The sequence below is a fragment of the Homalodisca vitripennis genome, chromosome 5 (genome assembly GCF_021130785.1).
Source record: "Homalodisca vitripennis isolate AUS2020 chromosome 5, UT_GWSS_2.1, whole genome shotgun sequence".
Lineage (NCBI taxonomy): Eukaryota > Metazoa > Arthropoda > Insecta > Hemiptera > Cicadellidae > Homalodisca > Homalodisca vitripennis.
In genome coordinates, this window is record NC_060211.1 from 80227551 (window position 1) to 80247014 (window position 19464).

General features: G+C 32.5%; 2 protein-coding genes across 5 annotated transcripts in view; one reads left to right on the forward strand and one right to left on the reverse strand.

Annotated features, from left to right (window-relative positions):
• The window catches only part of LOC124362425 (prostatic acid phosphatase-like), a 43208-nt gene extending 32239 nt beyond the window's left edge, over nucleotides 1–10969 (reverse strand). The window contains exons 1-3 of one of the 3 annotated variants that reach the window (XM_046816906.1): nucleotides 10488–10969; nucleotides 7704–7802; nucleotides 564–803 (exon numbers count right to left, since the gene is read on the reverse strand). In XM_046816906.1, the coding sequence (XP_046672862.1) occupies nucleotides 564–803; nucleotides 7704–7802; nucleotides 10488–10607 (459 nt within the window). In that variant the 5' untranslated portion in view covers nucleotides 10608–10969. The remainder of the gene's footprint in view (nucleotides 1–563; nucleotides 804–7703; nucleotides 7803–10487) is intronic. The other 2 variants (XM_046816907.1, XM_046816908.1) reach the window with 2 other exon arrangements.
• Nucleotides 10970–18279: 7310 nt separating this feature from the next.
• The window catches only part of LOC124362426 (plasma membrane ascorbate-dependent reductase CYBRD1), a 116681-nt gene continuing 115496 nt past the window's right edge, over nucleotides 18280–19464 (forward strand). Inside the window, exon 1 of one of the 2 annotated variants that reach the window (XM_046816909.1) lies at nucleotides 18280–18348. The gene's annotated coding sequence lies outside the window, so the exon portion shown is untranslated. Of the gene's footprint in view, nucleotides 18349–18447; nucleotides 18463–19464 lie in introns of those variants that run through there. The other variant, XM_046816910.1, reaches the window with a different exon arrangement.

A 19464-nucleotide genomic window follows, 5' to 3' on the forward strand; every position in this document is an offset into this window, starting at 1 on the left:
AATGTTTATTGAAATTATATATAGCATTAAATTTGGTAAAAGCAAAATAATAACAAAAAAAGAACAATTAAACAATAATAATCAACAAACAACAATTAAAAATCAATTAATAACAATTAAAACCTTAATGTAAAATAGTCACGTATTGTGTATAAACAGTTTCCGTTAGTTTATTTTTAACATATCTTTGAAACGAATGAAGTATACTTCCATGCTGAAAATAATACAATCAAGTTCATTCATACTTGACTCAGATCTTGCTAAAGTAGTGCTTTGGAAGGCCATTGAAGTACAATATAATATAAAACACACCTTGAGGCACTTTGCAATCATAAGCGGGTAGTTCCATAGGTCCTGACCACTTTATTGCAAAAGGTATACATATTTAAACCTATTTAGACAATATCTTAGAGTACATTACACTACACTTAAGGTAAATGATTAATTTTCAACGCATCATCAATTTTCTTATGCTTTGATTCTTTGTAAACTAAAAATATTGTGAGAATATTAACTAGTTCTGAAATTTATTTATAGTTAAGACTTATAATATAGCGACTTACTGAGTCTTCATGCTCCGGCACAGTGTGGATGGGTATGGGTTGCCAGTTGAGTTTGGGATTCCATTTCTGAGAGCCCTTGGGAGGATATATGGCTGCGAGATTGCTGGCAGCACTCATCAAACAACGATCAACATCTGTGCTGCGAACGTACACAACGTTCTCACTGTACGTGTCTGTCAACAAAGCATCATACCTATGGCGCAGCCACTGGCCTAGCTCATATTCCTGCTCCTTTCCCAGCTGCAAAACCACATGAGTTACCAAAACTTTAACCGGAACAGATATGTACTGATAAAATTATGCCAGTAAAAAATTTCAAACCACCTTTGGGTGCTCCTTGAAACAAATATGGGTAGTGACAAACAATATGATTTGCAATTAAATATTTGCACAATAAATTAATCCTACTTATTAGTGCTCTGGGATGTTGGTGAGTGAAGAACTGAATATGTTCAGAGAAGAAATATAGTGGGAACTTACACTCTCTCTGTATTACCTGATATTGGGTACCTACACAGAGTATCAAGCTGACAAAGAATGCACTTAACAAACCATTTCAATTGAGAATAACTTTCCTTTTAGTTGATGGTTGATTTATTACTTCCATAGGTGACAATAATTCTGAGATTATCCGTAACTAAACTGAATATGTTGAACAAGAATGTCTTCGAGCACTCTCTACAGAGTATACCCGAAACATATAATAGCAAAGGATGGTGTCACATTAATTACTATCACATCTGACAATATTCATTAGCTTCTTAATACTTCTACGCACCTCTCAATCAGTTTCTTCACTCACCTCACAGTCAGTGATGCTATTGTGTCTTTTCTTAGATAAGAAGATAAGAAAATCCATGCTACTGAAAACCTTGACATTTTTTACACTTATTATAGTCATTAAATGTTGTGTTATTATCACTAATAATTCAGTTGTAATGTTTTACAAAACATGTCACACAACTTTTTATTTTAACTGACATAATGAACGATTTCTATTAAAAAAAAACTATTGCCTTAAAATAAACATTAAGCTTCAGAAAGTTGGTAATTTTAATAAACATTGCCTCATCCAATGATTAATCCTTCAACCACACCAAAAAAAGAAAGAAAGATTACGATTAGAGAAAAATGTATAATATCGACACAGATTTTAAGGTTGTTTTAAAGAATATAACAACTGCAAAACAAGCCTTTTCCAGGTTAAGTTTTTACTATTTGTTTCACACCCTTTAATAGTAGTCTACAATATGCTTAAATTTCATAATTAATCAACATAAAGATAATATGTAATTTTGGTTAGATTCTCTTATTACTTTATGGCTTTTGTCATTTTGTATGTCTTTGTTGTTGATATTATTTTTAAACTGATATAAATCAAAAAATGAAATTAGAATGGATGTTCCTTAGTATTGAATTTGTTACTGCTCATTAAATTAATATGGCAATGAAATTACATGAAATTATTTATTAACACAACAGAACATTACAAACGTATGAGACTCGTCAATATCTTTAAGAATACTAAATACACAATAACAACAAGAAAAATCTATCACCCACTTTCATTTATACATGTTAAGCACTTCTTTATCTGTCATTTAAGTTTCTTCAACATTTCACAAATCGGGGCATTGTCTTATAACTCGATATAGTAGAAGTATGTCAAAATAGTGCAGTATCATGACTCATTTGCTTTTGCATTCGATCTTCCTCTTTTCCCACCTCACTTTTCTCTAAAATGAGATGGTTTTGAACAATTAAACTTAACAGGAATGCTCTATAAATAATCACACTGCCAGTTGTGTCAATGTTTTCTATATTCTATATAACTGGCCAGAACTTTTATATTTGTACACTGTTATTAAGTGCTATTTAATATAAAATTATGAACCAATATGTAAATGTTTCGTGGGGGCAAGATTTCCTGAAATGTACGTATTTTAGGTAGGTATGACTGGACTAAAAATACCTATAAAATGAAATAAATATTGTATGAAAATATAGAAATATATAAAGTGAATATGAATCATTGCAAATGTATACACATGAAGGAAACAGGATTTTTCCGGACATTTGCCATCGTTCAGTGAAACAAATAATCAGTAACACTAAAGGTTTCCTTCACAATCCTTCCATCGTCAAAAATAAACTTCAAACAAAGAAGTACATACATATTTATTTACTATAAATTTTCATTGTTCCTAACCACTATGATTCTAATTTTATTTCCAAATCATTGTAAAAAACTAATCCAAAATTGAATGTGCTTAACTTTTCATCAATAACGTTCCCTGGACACAATACTTGTTATTTTGTTATAAAACCAACCACCAAGTGGTGGAAATCTCCTTGATAATAAACTACAGAGATTGTGGTAATAAATTTTCAGTTCATATCTGTAATATTCAGGTAATTAAAATTATTTTTTGCATTGTCAATTAACAAGATTCACTTCTTTTGTTTAATTTGATTTGTCTGCTTTGCGTCAAATTGCTACATGATCACTTAATAGATTTTGTTTGATCTCAAAAATAACACTAATTAAATAGTTTACCATTTTACCACATTTAACCTATATACATAACACATATTACATAAATATTCCTTCCTAGATAGTGTAGCTCATTAAGGAAAGGTAATTAATTATTGTTTAAATAGCTCAACTTAGAACACATAGATAAGCAGTACTGAAAATATGATAACTTATCTCGAGTGCCAGGTACTATAGGTTATAAATAAATCTATAGGTGAAAACTTACACTGTACTTTGCTAGAAATGTTAGTTAACTAACTTTTGCAAATGAACTATTGTAGTATACAATATTATTTATATAACGGGAGGATAAAAATAATTAAATGGAACAACAAATAGTTTATAAAAGAAGTGAACTCACTTTCTATGTTGTAAAAATGGTGTTCTTTCCATCAATTTTGTTGTTAATAAAAATACATATTTTAAGAGTTTATGTTTTGTTTTATTTAGGATTACTTATATTGGAATAGCATAAATTACCATCGAAGTTGATGGAACATTTTTTAATTCTTTATTTTTAAACATTTAAAAATGGAATCCATAAAAAATCCAATTTTTGATCATTATAGATGTAATGTACATGGAATGGTTTTCTTCAACCTAAAAGTCAAATGAGTTACTTAAACTGATGTTTAATTTTTTCATCACTTAGTCATAGATTCTTCTTGAGATATTTTGAGATTTTGCCCTATTTTGTGCTTCATTAACCTTTATTGTAGTTTTTTTTCCAGTATTAATTAGACAATTATGGGATTTTGATTTTTGGTTACTTAAATGCCACAGAACCAGGACATAAGGGGCACTATATATATTAAATCCAAGAAGTGTCAGAAGACCATTATAAGCTCTTTAGTATTTAATTTAGTACAGCATCCTAATAATATTATAAATTGCGAAAGTGCCTTTATTTGTTTGTTTTGCTTTCACACGTAAATGATTCAATCGATTGTACTGAAATTTTACACGGACATTCTTACGGTCCTTGGGATGAGTATAGGCTTATTCTTATTTTGGAAATCCCTCCGGGTTTTGCCACACTGGTCTCTAAAGCAGCAAAAAATCTCACCTATAAGGTATATGATACTGATTAGGTGTATAAATACTGATGTAATTTCTAGAGTAGACCAAGAAAATAGCATAATATGACAAACATGGCTTGGGATGCAAAAACTGCATTGCATAAAGTATTGTCATGAACACTAAACAATGGGTACCTGATACATGATATATGACTAATTCCATTTAAAAAAAATATCATAGGCCCTATCGTACTACACCACAAATGCTTTCACTAAGGATGCTATGAATTTCGGTTTTGGAATTCTTCTAGATTGGTCTAAAATAGTTTAAGTATTCTGAAATCATGGGAGCTATGCAATCAAATACATAGATTGTAGCAATTGTAGGAAAACCTGCGGGTATGTGCTAGTTAAATTTATAAAATTTCCAGCTAAATGAAACTTGAACAAATATTCAACATTTTCTTGACTGTCTGAAGACCAAAAACGTTGTTCAACAGAAGCTACTGCCAGCTGAGAGAGCTATAACTGCAAATTTAGCAGACACTTTATTTACTTGTATCATGTATTGTTTTGTTTTGTCGATTTGTATATTGTTTGAAGTTAAAAAAAAAATAACTTTCATTAAACTGTACAAAAGTCATATAAATACTATTAAAAAATGAGTGCAATACTTAATTTCACATTACACAAAGTGAATCAGTCTTAGAACTAGTTCGAGTAATCTAAGAAACTCCATCTATTGCAATCATGTACAATCATGAGATTCTGGGTATGCTTACTGTTAACTTAATTATATAAAACACTAGCTGTTTCCCGCGGCTTCGCACGCGTCTCTTAAGCTTTGCCCGTATATTTCTTTGCCTTCAAATAGTGTTTGGATATTTTAATATACGTAACTACTGTGTTGTAATTGCAGTTTATAATGTGCAGGCGCTTTGATAACTTTTATATCTTGCAGTACAGCCTGGTGGTTAGTTACATCAATGGGCATTGCGTATAAACCTTCTACATAGAAAAATACAAATTTTCATAGTGATCGGTCCAATAGTTTCTGAGTCTATAAAGGACAAACACACAAACATTCATTTTTATATATTATGATTGCAGAAACAGTTTAAACAAAATTTGTCGTTTCTCTTAAGCTTACTCTATGCTTTAAAACTATAAGTGTAAAGAAATTTATATATAAATATATTTTTTGTCGCATTATATATGTTTACAAAGAACAGCTGATTAAAAATTTGAAAAGACTCTTTCACTTAATAACATATGTTTGCTGCAATGCATTTCTTACGGGTATTTCTGTAACCAGTGGGGCGGAATCCTGAATCGGGAAAGGGATAAAAAGTATCCTATAACCTTCTACAGATCAAGACGAACAAATTAAAAAAAAAATTAGGCGAATCCGTCCAGCCGTTTGTGAGTGATGCTGTTACACACGAACAGTTTCATTTTTATATTATAGATTACCAATATAAAAATCAGGACAAACTGAAATATTTCAACATTATTCAATTTTACCATAATAAAGAAGAATAGTGAATAAAAACAAAATTTTTCACTAAAAATATTTATTTTTCTCTGATGAAATTTTTCTACCAAATGTAACATTTCCTTACAAAACTTCTACTTATTTTTACACACTCTTTAATAACAAATATTCTAATAAAATAAAATAAATAATTTAGAATAGTAATTATGAATATAATCACAACAGAATTTTTATTTTGGACATATTTACACAAAAGTCATTACCATAAATTGAAGGTCTACATGTTGTTCCTTATTACTATTTCTTAACATGCTTAGAATTTTATAGGTAACCTTGGGTATGTTGTTACTTGAATTTATGTCATCATTTAAGTTTCTTTTAGATTTTCTTATCATATACCTACGTACTGCTTTAGAACTTCTATACCCATAAAATGGGTCTTAAAGTAATCAAGATAGTTTTAAACTATAGTGTAAATCAAGCCTACTTAGTGTTGTCTTACTTTTTTATTGTACACCAACACTTAAAGTTTTTAGGTTTAATTTATTCTACTGTTTTTCTAAGAAAATAAAGTATTGTAAACATACATAAGAGTTTCAGTCAAAGTTGTATAATTATGATTGACCTCTTTTGTGTATCAATATAGCTCCCAACTTGTTCTTAGTAATAGATTTTAAAACCCTAATATTACAAAACATATATTCTGAACATATTGTTGGTGGTTTAGCTGTAAAGTGAAGGGAAGTGATGTCCTACAGCTAGTTATTTGCTTTAAGTGGTCATTGACGTGCCAATTTATTATATACATTTTTAAATTTAACAAGTCATATGAAAAATTACATTAATATGTTTATTGTCCAAGTAGGTGTTTTTCTTATATTGGTATCCCTAATCATTACAAAGGTTTTAAACTGAGAATTCTGTTTGTTATTGCTTAGAAAGTCTAGATTGAAACTTCCATACACTATGTTTTTGTTTGACATACTTAGGATATTCAATAATTCTGTAAAATTATAAAAGAATAATTTGGAATAACCAAGTAGAGTACATGGCAAGTAAATATAATTTTGTTGAGGATACTTATTATCACCCAATATGCTATTTAGCTTGACTTTATATTTCCTCATCTAATAAAGTGACAAGTTTTCATATTATTCATCATTGATGAATGATAATTTTGTCTATATGGTATCTTATTAATGACATTTGTTTCCAACTCCAAGGTAAATAAAGTCTTCAGTCCACTACCAAGTTTCACGGTCCTTCAGCTAACTGCTTTAAGTCTCCATAGTGCATGTTGTTGGTCCCACCCAGTATCACAATGAAGTCAATTTTACCAAAACCTTTTCCAAACGATTTTCTCTCTTTAATGATTTCCCTCAACTTTGCTGCTATTTAGGGGTAAACAAAGACTTCCAAATTTGATCCATTTGTCTGAGATGGTGAGAAAAGTTTTTTAGATGTACACATAGACCCTGCTCAGTGTCTGTCATTTGTTATTATTTTATGATTTATGAAGATGGAATACTTACACAAATATGTTACTTAAATATTAAAATCCACCAAAAAATTTAATCATTATGCACTGTTTTTAAAATACCAAACTGAATAATAAAATAATATTATTGAAAACTCCTAAAACTCTTATAATATTGGTAGAGTGTGTGTATACATCTTTTTTCCCAACTTTTACTCATTTTGATTCTTTACATCTTTAGAAATTTGCTATCCACTCTATTTTTTGACCAACCCTTTTATTAAAAATATTTGATTTTAGGAAAATCATACAGGGAGAAGAGAGGGAACTCAATCTGTTATAAAATATAAATAAAACAAAGACTTTAGAAAAGTTTAAATTTAAAAATAATTTTTAATGAGAAATATATTGTAATTATAAACAATCTGCACTAGCCTATGTATAATAAAATGTATCAGGTTTTAAGCAACATTGTAGGCTATTATTATGAGGGTTTTTGAGTAAAATAATTATTTCTCTTGAGAATGTATTATCTGAGGTAATAGGTGGGTACACAAGCATGCATGCTACAAACACCATTCACTGCATAATAAATTACAGTAGGCTTACTCACATTTGTCAACTGACCGAATCCTACAGGCCAGAATGAAACGTTTCTGTACGGATCAGTGGGATAAGGATTGAGTGGTGTTCGATCTCCATGTCTAAAGAGCTGCAACAAGATAAATATATACATTACAACACAATCCAGCAAAGTCCCTAATAAAAAGGTGAAAATAGTACTTTTTTTAGAAACAAGAAGGTGCAAAGATATAAAAAGATGAGGAAACTCCTCATAGCACTTAGTCCTAACAAGACCTCTGTGCCGCTTCCGGAGTCACAGGATAATCAAGATGGGTACGGTGTGTGGTAGAGACCACTTCAGGTCGAGATCCCATGAGAAGGGGTAGGGGTAATGGGAATAATCTCAGTCAAGTCATCTTGGAAGAAGGGGAGGTTAGTTCTGGTCCACCTTTTTCAGTTAAAGTGGACAGGTAGTACTTCCTAATGTTTAGGCTTGATAACACTATAATGGTAATTCTGAGTATACTAAAATACAAAAAGAATTGGAAATGACCTAATAATATCTCAGTATTACCCCATTAACATTAGGGAATTAAATTACCCCACAGTGCTATTACCTCACCCACGCCAACAGACATCATCTTCAGTAAACTAGACCTAACGACTAGCCCTTTTAACCCCAAACTGTTCAGATGGTTATGTGCCACTCCTGAGCACGCATTGTTCCACAGATTTAAGTGACTCATCAGTTTTTACTGTACCCTAGCAGATATACATCAGCCAGAAGTGTATCCACCTGGGGAAAAGTGTGAGGTTACTAATAATCTATATGTAAAACACTAAACATTACTCATTCAGGTTCTTAAAATAAGTTTTGAGAATCTATATACAATTATACTCACAAAATATTTTGTGAATATTTACTTTACCCACTTCACTCTATTGCAATTTTACCCCCATCAAATGAAAACTGCTTAGAAAGTGAATAGAAATATAACAGAAAACCATTACAGTATGGTAAGCCCTAAATATATAAAAAAGAGAACTAGTACTTGAACACTTGGGCTAACACTAATGTCTCTAGCAATCAACGCTAAGCAATCTCCGAAGGTGCTTTCCTGTGCTGATGGTGGCGAATGAAAATCATCCCTTGAAATAGTACCCAACTTATCAGTAACAGATAATATTCTAGCAACTAAATTTAAAAAAGTAGAACTAGTTTTCTCGTGCAGAGCAATATTTCCTTGTGATAACACGTATCTTATGTGACCGTGGGTCAATTTCGTATTAGTTCATAAAAGTAAGAATAATAGACATTTCCGGCTAACACAAACCCATCCGGCCAATGTTGCAAGCTACGAAACTTATCAAAGCAAAAAAATATTGTAAATTCACCTAACCATAAATTCCTATTATCTTGGAAAAAATCGTTCTATTTTCATGTTATTGCAACTTCATTACAGTATTTGTCATTTCCATCCTCTAAAACCTTACAACAGTTTGTTCAGAAGGACAATTTTAATTGGGTTAAAAGTTAATGTGAATCTCAATACCAGAGTGAATAAAAAGAATTTTGAAACTAATGGAAATAAATTGAACTAAACTGCCTACAAAAAAAAAGATATTAAAGGAAACAAACAATGTAATAAATGGGCAAAACCAACGTAACCATAAGTTTGTACCTACGGTACTTATAAACCGCCTCGTAAGATCCAACCCCATAAAAATATCAGTTAAATCCTAATTTAAAAACAATAAATAATTACACAGCTAACTCATACACATGTGTGTGTGTGTTTTATTTACACTATAACTTGCTACATATATGCCAAATTTCAGAATGGGACGTAAATAGGTTCTTATTAAAATAAATCATTGATCATTTATAAGTTTATATATTTTATTGAAGAGGACGTATTTTGGGTTTTAAAAAACAGTTTTGGGTGGATTCAAAATAATTCAAAATATACAAAACTAATCATGTGATATATCAAATTAAAGAGCAATTCAAATGGAAAGAATGCCATAATGAGCTGTTTAGCTGTAATAGTTTTTAGCTACATTGTTTAGAACATAATGAGACATGATCAAAAACTGCCTTTTTGTGTGTGGGTTTTTAAAAGCCTGTCACTCAAAACCCCAAAGGCATAAAAATGTAAAATTCCAATTTTACTAGTCTTGGTAGGTACAATTCAATACAAAACAATCATCAACATCTGAAAGGTCAAGGTCCAAAATTATTTTTTTCATTTCTTGGTTTGAAATGGAATGACCCATAAACTAAAATGTAACGATAAACACAATAGGATAATAAAAACAATCATGAGAGAAAATTAAATAAAAATTAATATCCTGCATAAATGAAAGACAAGTAAAAGTGTTTTCAACACTTTTCAAGGAAAAACTATTTTTTATTTTAGTTAGCAGTTGATTGTAAAGTTTAAACATACTATGTAGTTAAAAACACTGACGAAATATTGACTTATTTACATTGGAGAGTCAGAACTTTTTATTAAGAATGTATTGCATATTATAATACAAGTTTATCATTTCCACTTCTGTTCAAAAAAACCCAAATACCTATCTTAAAGATAAAAAGATGCTGAATTGGTCAAATGTATTTCTTGAAAAACCCACCAACAGTTACAAATTATCTTAACCTTCACAGGACTTTATCCAAGTGACCATGTGGTAGTTAATTAAAAAGCTGTGCAATAACACCTTGAATGAAGTTATATATATATAGCCTATATGTAATAAAAAATATTATTTTAAAGAAATACTTCTAGGCACTAGGCTATACTAATATTTAAGTTACAAAATTTTTACTTACCACATTGGCAAACACAAGTTTTCCCATATCATGTTCAGAAATAATCTTTTTTGAATAAACTATCTTAATTGAAATTACACTGAACAATATGGTCAACACATTTACTACCGCTAGTGACATTTTCTTCAAAGTGATCGACAGTTGATGGATAAAATTTAAATTCCCACAAAACGATAGTCAAGTTTTAAAACATATTTTTTCTGAATTTACACGATTTAATTCACAATGATAGTGGATATGATTAATTTGTAATTTTTTGTATTCATACAAAGTGCAACCTAACCCCCCAGATTTATTTACCCCTTGCCAAGCAGACTAAGCTAACTGACACTTTGGCTCGGCTGTTCGTCCAAATCCAAATGGCATAGAAATAGTTGTCTGCTAACAGTACAGTGAAAATATTATTGGACAGGGAAAAAGAAATAAAAAGTATTCATCACTGCTCAGACATACACTACTGATGAGTTATTTGGTACTTAACTCAGACGTACTACAACAATGATTGCTTTTCTTATCTTTGATTGCGTAACTGCATAGACCCTAGACTACGTATGAGAAAATATTGCACCAATGCCAAAATGTATTACCTTTTGAAGCATTATGGTTACTTGATACCAATATCTAGTGGCAAATGAAAAAACTGTGATTTTTATTATTTTACAGAAACATATAATGTATATGTATTGTTTCAGTTGAGCTTTCTTTTTTGGAACTAAGTGCATATTCTATCCAAAAAGTTGGATGACAGTGTGAAAATCGGGGTTTATATCTCATTTCGCTAAGCATAACTCACAGAATATACAGAATAAAAACTTTATTGTATACTTTAAATTACAGTAATTGGGTTCTTAGTGACGCACTAGATCCCCTAATTCTTTAAACATTGGGCTTTGGACCCAAAGAGCTTAATTTTGGTTTTTTAATGTCTGTCACTTAGCTGGAGGATTTTAAGAACATATTGACAATGTTATAACATATTTCTGAATATCGTTTGGAGGTTAAGTGTATTCCATCCTGGAGATGAGACAACGATGGAATGGACAGGGATTTTCGTGCACCAGAATCGGCTATATATAGTAAAAAAGTAAACCGATACAACGAATTATACAAGGATCTGACAGAACGTAACGAAAATGTAACGAAACAATACAAACAAGTAACCTCATTTAATTTACTATGTTAATATACCTTGAAATGCAATAGATTAGTGAACAGAGCATATGACCGGCCGCCCATCCCAATTATTTTATGGTCTTCGGACCAACAATGGTGTGCAAATTTAGACTTTTCTGTTAGACTCTTTCTTGTATTTTCTTTGTATTCTTCTATCCTTACGATTAATCTCGCCAGTATATTCTCTTTTGTCTTTTGTCTCGCCAGTGTATTCTTTATTGCAAATATTTTTATACTGTAAATACAGTTTTTGGAATCCTGTGTGCCATTTTTGTTTTGTTTTTACGAGACTTTGTCTAAAAATATTGTGTGTTTTAAACGCAGTTCTAATGTTGAACTTTTTACTTACTCTTTTAATTTTCTCCGGTAAACGGAACAGAACGGTCCGTTGTGCCGGTCTGCGGAGCGCTTGCTGTTTTTGGCTGACTGTTCACTTGCTGGATCGTTCTTTTCGGTCAGGACGATTAGACCTATACCGACTGCGATCTGTGGTCAATGTGTGTTGTTCGATGTGAAAGGTCCTGTAACGGTCTATTTAACTCGTTCGTTTCTTCATCGTACGGTATGTTATTGTAAGGTTTTGGCCGGACGCTGATGTTGACTTTTCTAGTTGTGCTTTGCCGGTGGACTGGATGATAAAAACGATACTTAGATAATTCAGGTTTTGAGTAGCCAGTGGTTGATGTTATAGTGATATTATTAGCCATCCTAGATAAAGTGGGATCAACGTTTTCCTCTGCAAAAGAGCTGCCAGTCTCATTGAAGTCAGCTGAGTCATCTCTTCTTATCGTCGAGGAGAGAAGGTCAGAGTAGAATTGATTATGCTTATTATAAAATTCCTCCACAGGCTCGTTGGGATGACGAATACTTGAATTAGGTGGCAGTTTTCTAGTTTGGTTGGTTGTACTTATAGAAACGGTAGTTACCGGGCCTGTGATACCGCTCCCACTAAGATATAGCTTCTGAGGATTGATTTCTTGAGGAGAAGGTTTACTGAAACTTTTTAATTGAGATTCCAGAGTCACCAATCTACACTTGATTGAGGTTAATTCGACTTGAAGATCGTTCGCTGTGATTGGAGGTGTGTTGATGAATTTACCACTAACTAGAAGGTTCCTACTGACTTCGGTGGCATTACCGTTCGGTGAGCGTGAAAGTTTACACTCAAGAGTAACAATGTTTGTTCATATGATTCAGTGATGCGGAGTTGTTCGTTGTTGTGTTTGTTAAAAACTTCTTGCTGTTTGAATCTTAATGATTTCTCTTTATCCAGTTGCCAAAAAGAAGCGTCGAGTTAAGAAAACGTCTCTTCTTGATTGTTGACTAGTGTGTTGTACTTTATGACAAGATCTTCTAGTTCTGGTTCTTGTTCTGGTTCTAGATTTTAGTGCTATTAACAGTTTGCTGTTTTATTTTTTTAGTTCTTCATTTTCTGCCAGTAGCTTGCAGCCGATCTCCGCAGACATGTGAAGGAGCTCTTCATTTGCAATGTCTCTGCCATGGGAGGATGAGACCTCATACGGTAGTTCTTCCAGAGGTTTCTCCTCCGAATTAATACTCTCTAGGGGATCGTTAGTCACATTTGAATTGTGGCCCTGAGTTTGTTCCATAAAATTGCAGGTGGGGCAAAGCCAGGGTTCATTGGGGAAATTTGAAATATCATTACAGTGCTCATGTGACATCATTCTCATACACTGTCTGTGGTGTCAGGATGGGCATTCGCCATCGCAAAAACGGCATACTGATCGTTATTTACCGAGTTGACAGAAAGAGGGCATTACAATGTTTTATCAGGCAGTGTGTCATCGGTTCGTTTCAATAAAGCTGCTACGTTACTTTGTTGAGGGTTGGAACTGGTTTTCTGTTTTGTTTCCATGTCGACCAGACTTTGTTCCTAGCGAGGAAGTTGATTGTCATATAGTATTTAAAGAATGTATGACGACGTTATATAAAAGGCCGTGGATATTTTTCGTCAAGGTTTCCCCTATAATAGCAGGCGGGCAGTGGTCAGTGACGAGCTCCTCACGCAGCGGAAGAATGGGGCGATCAAGCCCGGCGGAGAGAAAGAGTGGGGGCAGAGCCGAGCAGTACCGATAAATCCCGAAAATTCGTCGACTGGTCAGAGCCAAGCAGTGCCGACAAACCTGAACATGCGGCTGATAGCGACCTCAGTTCGGAACGGTTCTGATTTCTATTATCTTACGAATTAATGAGTCGTTTTATATCCGAACATATCTGCAAAACATAGAAATTATATCGAATTAATTATATTAATATTGAACTTTATTTATAACTCCAAAGAAACTTTACAAAATGTGAGATGGTGCACAACGAATAAAATGTCATAATTTCATCATATTTTGCATATAGACTTAAAAGGACGGTAAATATATTTTTTTGTGCTATTGGAATATATTCAAATTAATAGGGCAAAAGCAACATATTATAATGTGGAGTCCTTAATTGGTAGTAAATAAATTAATAATTTCGCTACAAAATCTGTAATAAGAGTTATGTAATAGCTGCAATAAACTAAGGGGATTAAAAAAGAAACTCGCCAGTAAATATTCAACCAAAAACATAATTATAGAAATATGACAAAATCAATGACAACTACCTGACTTAAATACCTAACATAGCACGTGACATCATTAATAAATACAAAATTTTCCTAATTATATTATATTACTGTAACTGACAAATTCAGTTTAAGATCATATATGAGTATAAATTTGGTTTACAATTTTAAACACTTATATTTATGTTTGAAATATTACACTTATATTACAGAAATATTTATGTAATACAGATGATGAAAATAATTTAGTCCTACTGATCTCTAATGCTACGAATATACAGATTTATGATACAATTACAATTACACCAATTTATATAGTTTATTGAAGTAAACATTGCGAGTAAATATTCAACCAAAAACATAATTATAGAAATATGACACAATCAATGACAACTACCTGACTTAAATACCTAACATAGCACGTCACATCATTAATAAATACAATATTTTAATAACCTCAAATTATTACGATCAAGTTTTAACTTATAGCAATAGCTCTCTGTCTGTTTGTTGGATATATCGAGAATGAAAAATAAGCTATAGACTTAAAATTGTGCATGCAACTTCGACCAACCCTGATATGTGTCATGTGTTGTCTGGCGTACGCAATTAATTTCAATGCCGACCTGATCTATAGTACATGGCAATTATCGAATAATTTCTAACTAATAGTAATGTAACCTACAAATTATATTTATTTGATTAAGGCAGTTGGAAAATGCAATGAACCAAATATAATGTTACAACACAATTTTATTGGTTTACATTTTAATACAAAAGATGCAATTGAAAAACTCTACTTAATTGTTGGTTTTGTTTTTTTGGAGACCCTGAAGATAATTATTTAACTAATATGCTAAGAACACTAGTCTCGAACCTTTTGAAAAGTTTAAATATTTGCAAGCATGAATGCTTACAATCACATTTTAGTGACTAAGAAAATTAAAAAAGTACAATTAAATTGAGAATTCACTTGTAAACGAACAAATTTCTAAATTTTGCGAGTAGGGCTCTTAATGTTTTTCTAGCTACACCACTGAATGTAACGAGGTTACTTTGTTACATTAGACTTCCTTACGTTTTTTGGGTCTTTCGATACTCCGTTGTATTGGTTTATTTGTATGTAGACAAGATTAATTGCCTGTTATTAATTACGTTGTAAAATCAAGGTTTAATGAAATAAATTTAATTGCGCTGCATCCTGCAGCATCCAGCTTTGAAAATGTAATATATATGTATGTTGTACGGTACCAAATTACTGAAATGTGTTTAACTCAGAGTAGAAGCTAAAAACACAGTGGTACATTTTAAGAGGTTTGTCAGATTAATTGCCTGCAATTTAATTGTGCTGCATCCTGCAACATCCAGCTTTGAAAATGTAATTTAAATATATGTATGCTGTACTAAACTACGGAAAGGGGTTTGAAAATAAAGTGATATATTTTAATAGGTTTGCCAGGTACTGACCTAATTAATGTTGTACCAAATTACTGAAAGGTGTTTAACTCAGAGTAGAAGCTAAAAACACAGTGGTACATTTTAAGGTTTGTCAGATTAATTGCCTGCAATTTAATTGTGCTGCATCCTGCAACACCCAGCTTTGAAAATGTAATTTAAATATATGTATGCTGTAGTAAACTACGGAAAGGGGTTTGAAAATACCGTGATACATTTTAATAGGTTTGCCATGTCCTGAACTAAATTAAATTCAGAGGAGTACGGAGCGAGAACGCGCGGACTGCTCATTCCACTATTCCAATACACGGGCTATCTGTAGTTGGCAGGAGGGGCCCCTCCATTCCCTCTCTTTCTCTCCGCCGGGCTTGATCGCCCGATTCTTCAGCTGCGTGAGGAGCTCGTGTGGTCAGTGACAGTTGATTGGGAAGAACTGTGAAACAATAAACGGCTGAAACGCCAAGTCAGTAAAGTGTGATGAGCTGGTCTGCAGATCAGGGCTGATGCTGGCTATGATGTTTTAAAGGAGAAATTTATACAAGCCAACAACCTGTACCTAGCAAATAATAGCTCGGAAGACAAGGCCAAAGCAAATAGTCTGAAGAAAGCTTATGACTTAAAGCTCCCGTAATAAGGGAAATGGTGAATACATAGCATCCACCGATAATAAAATCAAAGCAATATGGAACGTCATCAATCAAGAACGTAAATCCAAACTCACATTCAGCCCAGAAATAAAATCTCTGATCGTTGATGATAAGACCGTCGTAGACCCCGCATTGCCCACAGTTTTAACGAGTACTTCACCACAGTCACAGTAAAGATTCTAGAGCAAAATCAGTTTAATCCATCTTCTTCAACCGTTCCAAATAATAGCTTACAACCAAAGTTATTGGAGTTTTCAATTACGTCCACGGTTGAACTATAAAAAATAATAGACAAATTGAAGATAAAACATTTTACAGAGCTCGACGAGATATCTTCGAGAATAGTTCAGCAATGCAAGGAGGAGCTCTTACGACCACTTCTACACATAACAAATCTATCCGTCCAACTAGGAAGATTCCCGTCAAGGATGAAAACTTCGAAGATGTTCCCCTTCACAGACGAGGCAAAAAAGACATAATTGACAACTACAGGCCGATCTCACTAGTGCCAACCTTCTCGAAGATTATCGAGAGTCGTCCTTAAGAGGCTGCTCCAATTCCTAAATGCTAATAAGCTAACAACAGACTATCAACACGGGTTCAATAAAGGCAAGTCAACCATCACAGCTCTTGTAGACCTTATCGAAGATATTATCGATTCTTGAAAATGGTAACAATGTCACCGGTATCTTCATTGACATGAGCAAAGCATTCGACTGCTTAAGCCACGACTTTATATTTAAGGAACTCGGCTTGCTAGGCATTTACGGAAAAGCCCTGCAGTGGTTCGCAAGTTATTTGGGTGATAGGATTCAAATTGTGGAGCTTGGTTACCTCAGCAACAATGAAATCGTTAAAGTAAGATCCACCCCTCTACCTGTCTGTAGTTGTGTGCCACAAGGGTCGGTCATGGGACTAGTAATTTGTACCCTCTTTACTAATGACTTCCCACGTCAGCCCCTATGGGCGATGCTACATGTACGCCGACGACTCTGTGATGCTCTCGTCCAACAAGTCCATTGAAAACTTGGAAATTTAATTGTATGTAGCAATAAATCTTGCGATCGACTACTGCTCAAATAATGACTTAGTATTCAATCAAGAAAAAACAAAGCATTTGATGTTTGGAGCCCACAAAAAAGCTCCATAAAGATTTTGGCGAAAATAGGAGACATTGGAAAACCTATTGCCATTCCCTCATCTAGACGGTAAATTTGACCCTGTAATCCCAAATAATTGCACTGAGTACATAATTCTAACAGTTCCATAATTAATGGCTTGAGGAGTTTAGTTATTTCCTTTAATGTTTGGTCTTCTTTGAGATGTGATTCAATTATTTCCAGAGTTTCTGAAACTGTTACATTTATGAATAGGCTTTCAACGTGAAAACTTACTATTTTGTCAGTTGCAGTCAACTACAGGGCTTTTAACTTCTCTACAAAATCCCTGGAATTTTTAATAAAGAGTCAGTTTTTCCTACCAGTGACCTAATAATAGGCCTAATAGGGATATTAGGGTTGCGGATTTTGAGAAGGCCACATATATGTGATTTATGTTGGAATGGCGAGGAGTTACTTTAGATCTAAATTTATCTAAAAATGTGCTTTGTTTTTCTTTGAGTTGATTTTATTCAGGCTAAGCGGCGAAAAATAGAAGTAAACAACATTTCTGCACCTTATGCTGTCCCGCTGCTTCAGAATGTGCGTTCGTTACATTCAAAATTTATGTACTTGGAACAATAACATAATTAATTACTGAATAATTCCTTATTCCTTTGGAGATAACTAGTGACATTCGATAAAAATAACATTTTTGCAACAGTGACATGCATAGAAAATAAATACTACAGAAGAAAAATAAAATTCAAGATATGCGTAAACTAAGGAATTTTAAGAGATGTAACGTTGGTAACTCAAGTTTGTGATATTTTGTCACGGACATGCAAGGTTGCATTACGAATACGGTTGGAAGAGAGAACAGAATAAGAGAAAGAAATAAGGAAGAGAGGGTAAGAAGCTTAGAACAATATAAATAGGTTGAAATATTACAAAGCGAATGCATGCTATATTATGATACATAATTAGTAGACGTGAGTCATTATTAATACAAAGCAAACGCAAATGTAAGTTAAACTTGTTACTAAATATTTTACTACTATTTATAGGCGTCTGTATTCTGTAAACCGATGACAATATAATAAACATTTTTAAGGATGATTATATCTTCACTGATAATAATTCAGCTATTGATACTGCAATTTATCTGACTGACAGGCATAATTCAGTCCATCAAATAGTAACAGCAGTAACGCATCAAAAATAACAGTGGTACAGGTCTGTCAGACTACCCTCATCAAAAAAGATAAGGTTAGGCTTGTATTTCCTGATCGTTAGGAGGGAATGGAATATTATTATTTCGTATTAAAACTCGTATGGCAAGTTCTTCATCATTCAGAGTAACATAGTTATTTTTATATGATAACAAGTTAAGAAGAGGTTAGTTTATAGTTTACCCCAAAGCTAGAATTTATATAATGTTCACTTTAGTTGAAGTGTTTATGCATTCTTAGAACATCAACTGACAAATGGTAGGCTACTGCCAGTTTAAATTTATTCAAATGGCAGGCTTATTTTTGGTACTTTTCTTTTATTTTTGAAATACCTTGGACTATGTACCTTTATTTAAATGGGGTAGGGTTAGATAAGTGGACCCAGTTTTTTATATCGAAATTGGCAAATGATATTACTTAATCATAACCATTGATATAATCAATCGATACTGATTAATATTTTGAACTATTTACTTAAATAATCTATATCAACAGCTGTAACACTCTAAAATAATACACATAGGATAATATTTCAATTTTACATAAGTAATTATGATTATTAAAAATGGCAGTCAATTTTAGAAAACTACACAACGTTGCTTTTTCGTGGCTTCAACATGTTTGACTCGTACCAAATACCCATTATGTGAAATTTGTGGGAAAGAAACAACTGTAACTGTGAGAGGAGTAAATATGGTTGTCTTCAGTTTTCCTAGTTTTGGTTATAATAATTTGTTTGATCACTGTAAATATTAAATTCATATTTTAGTTTAAAACATGATTGTTATTGAGGGA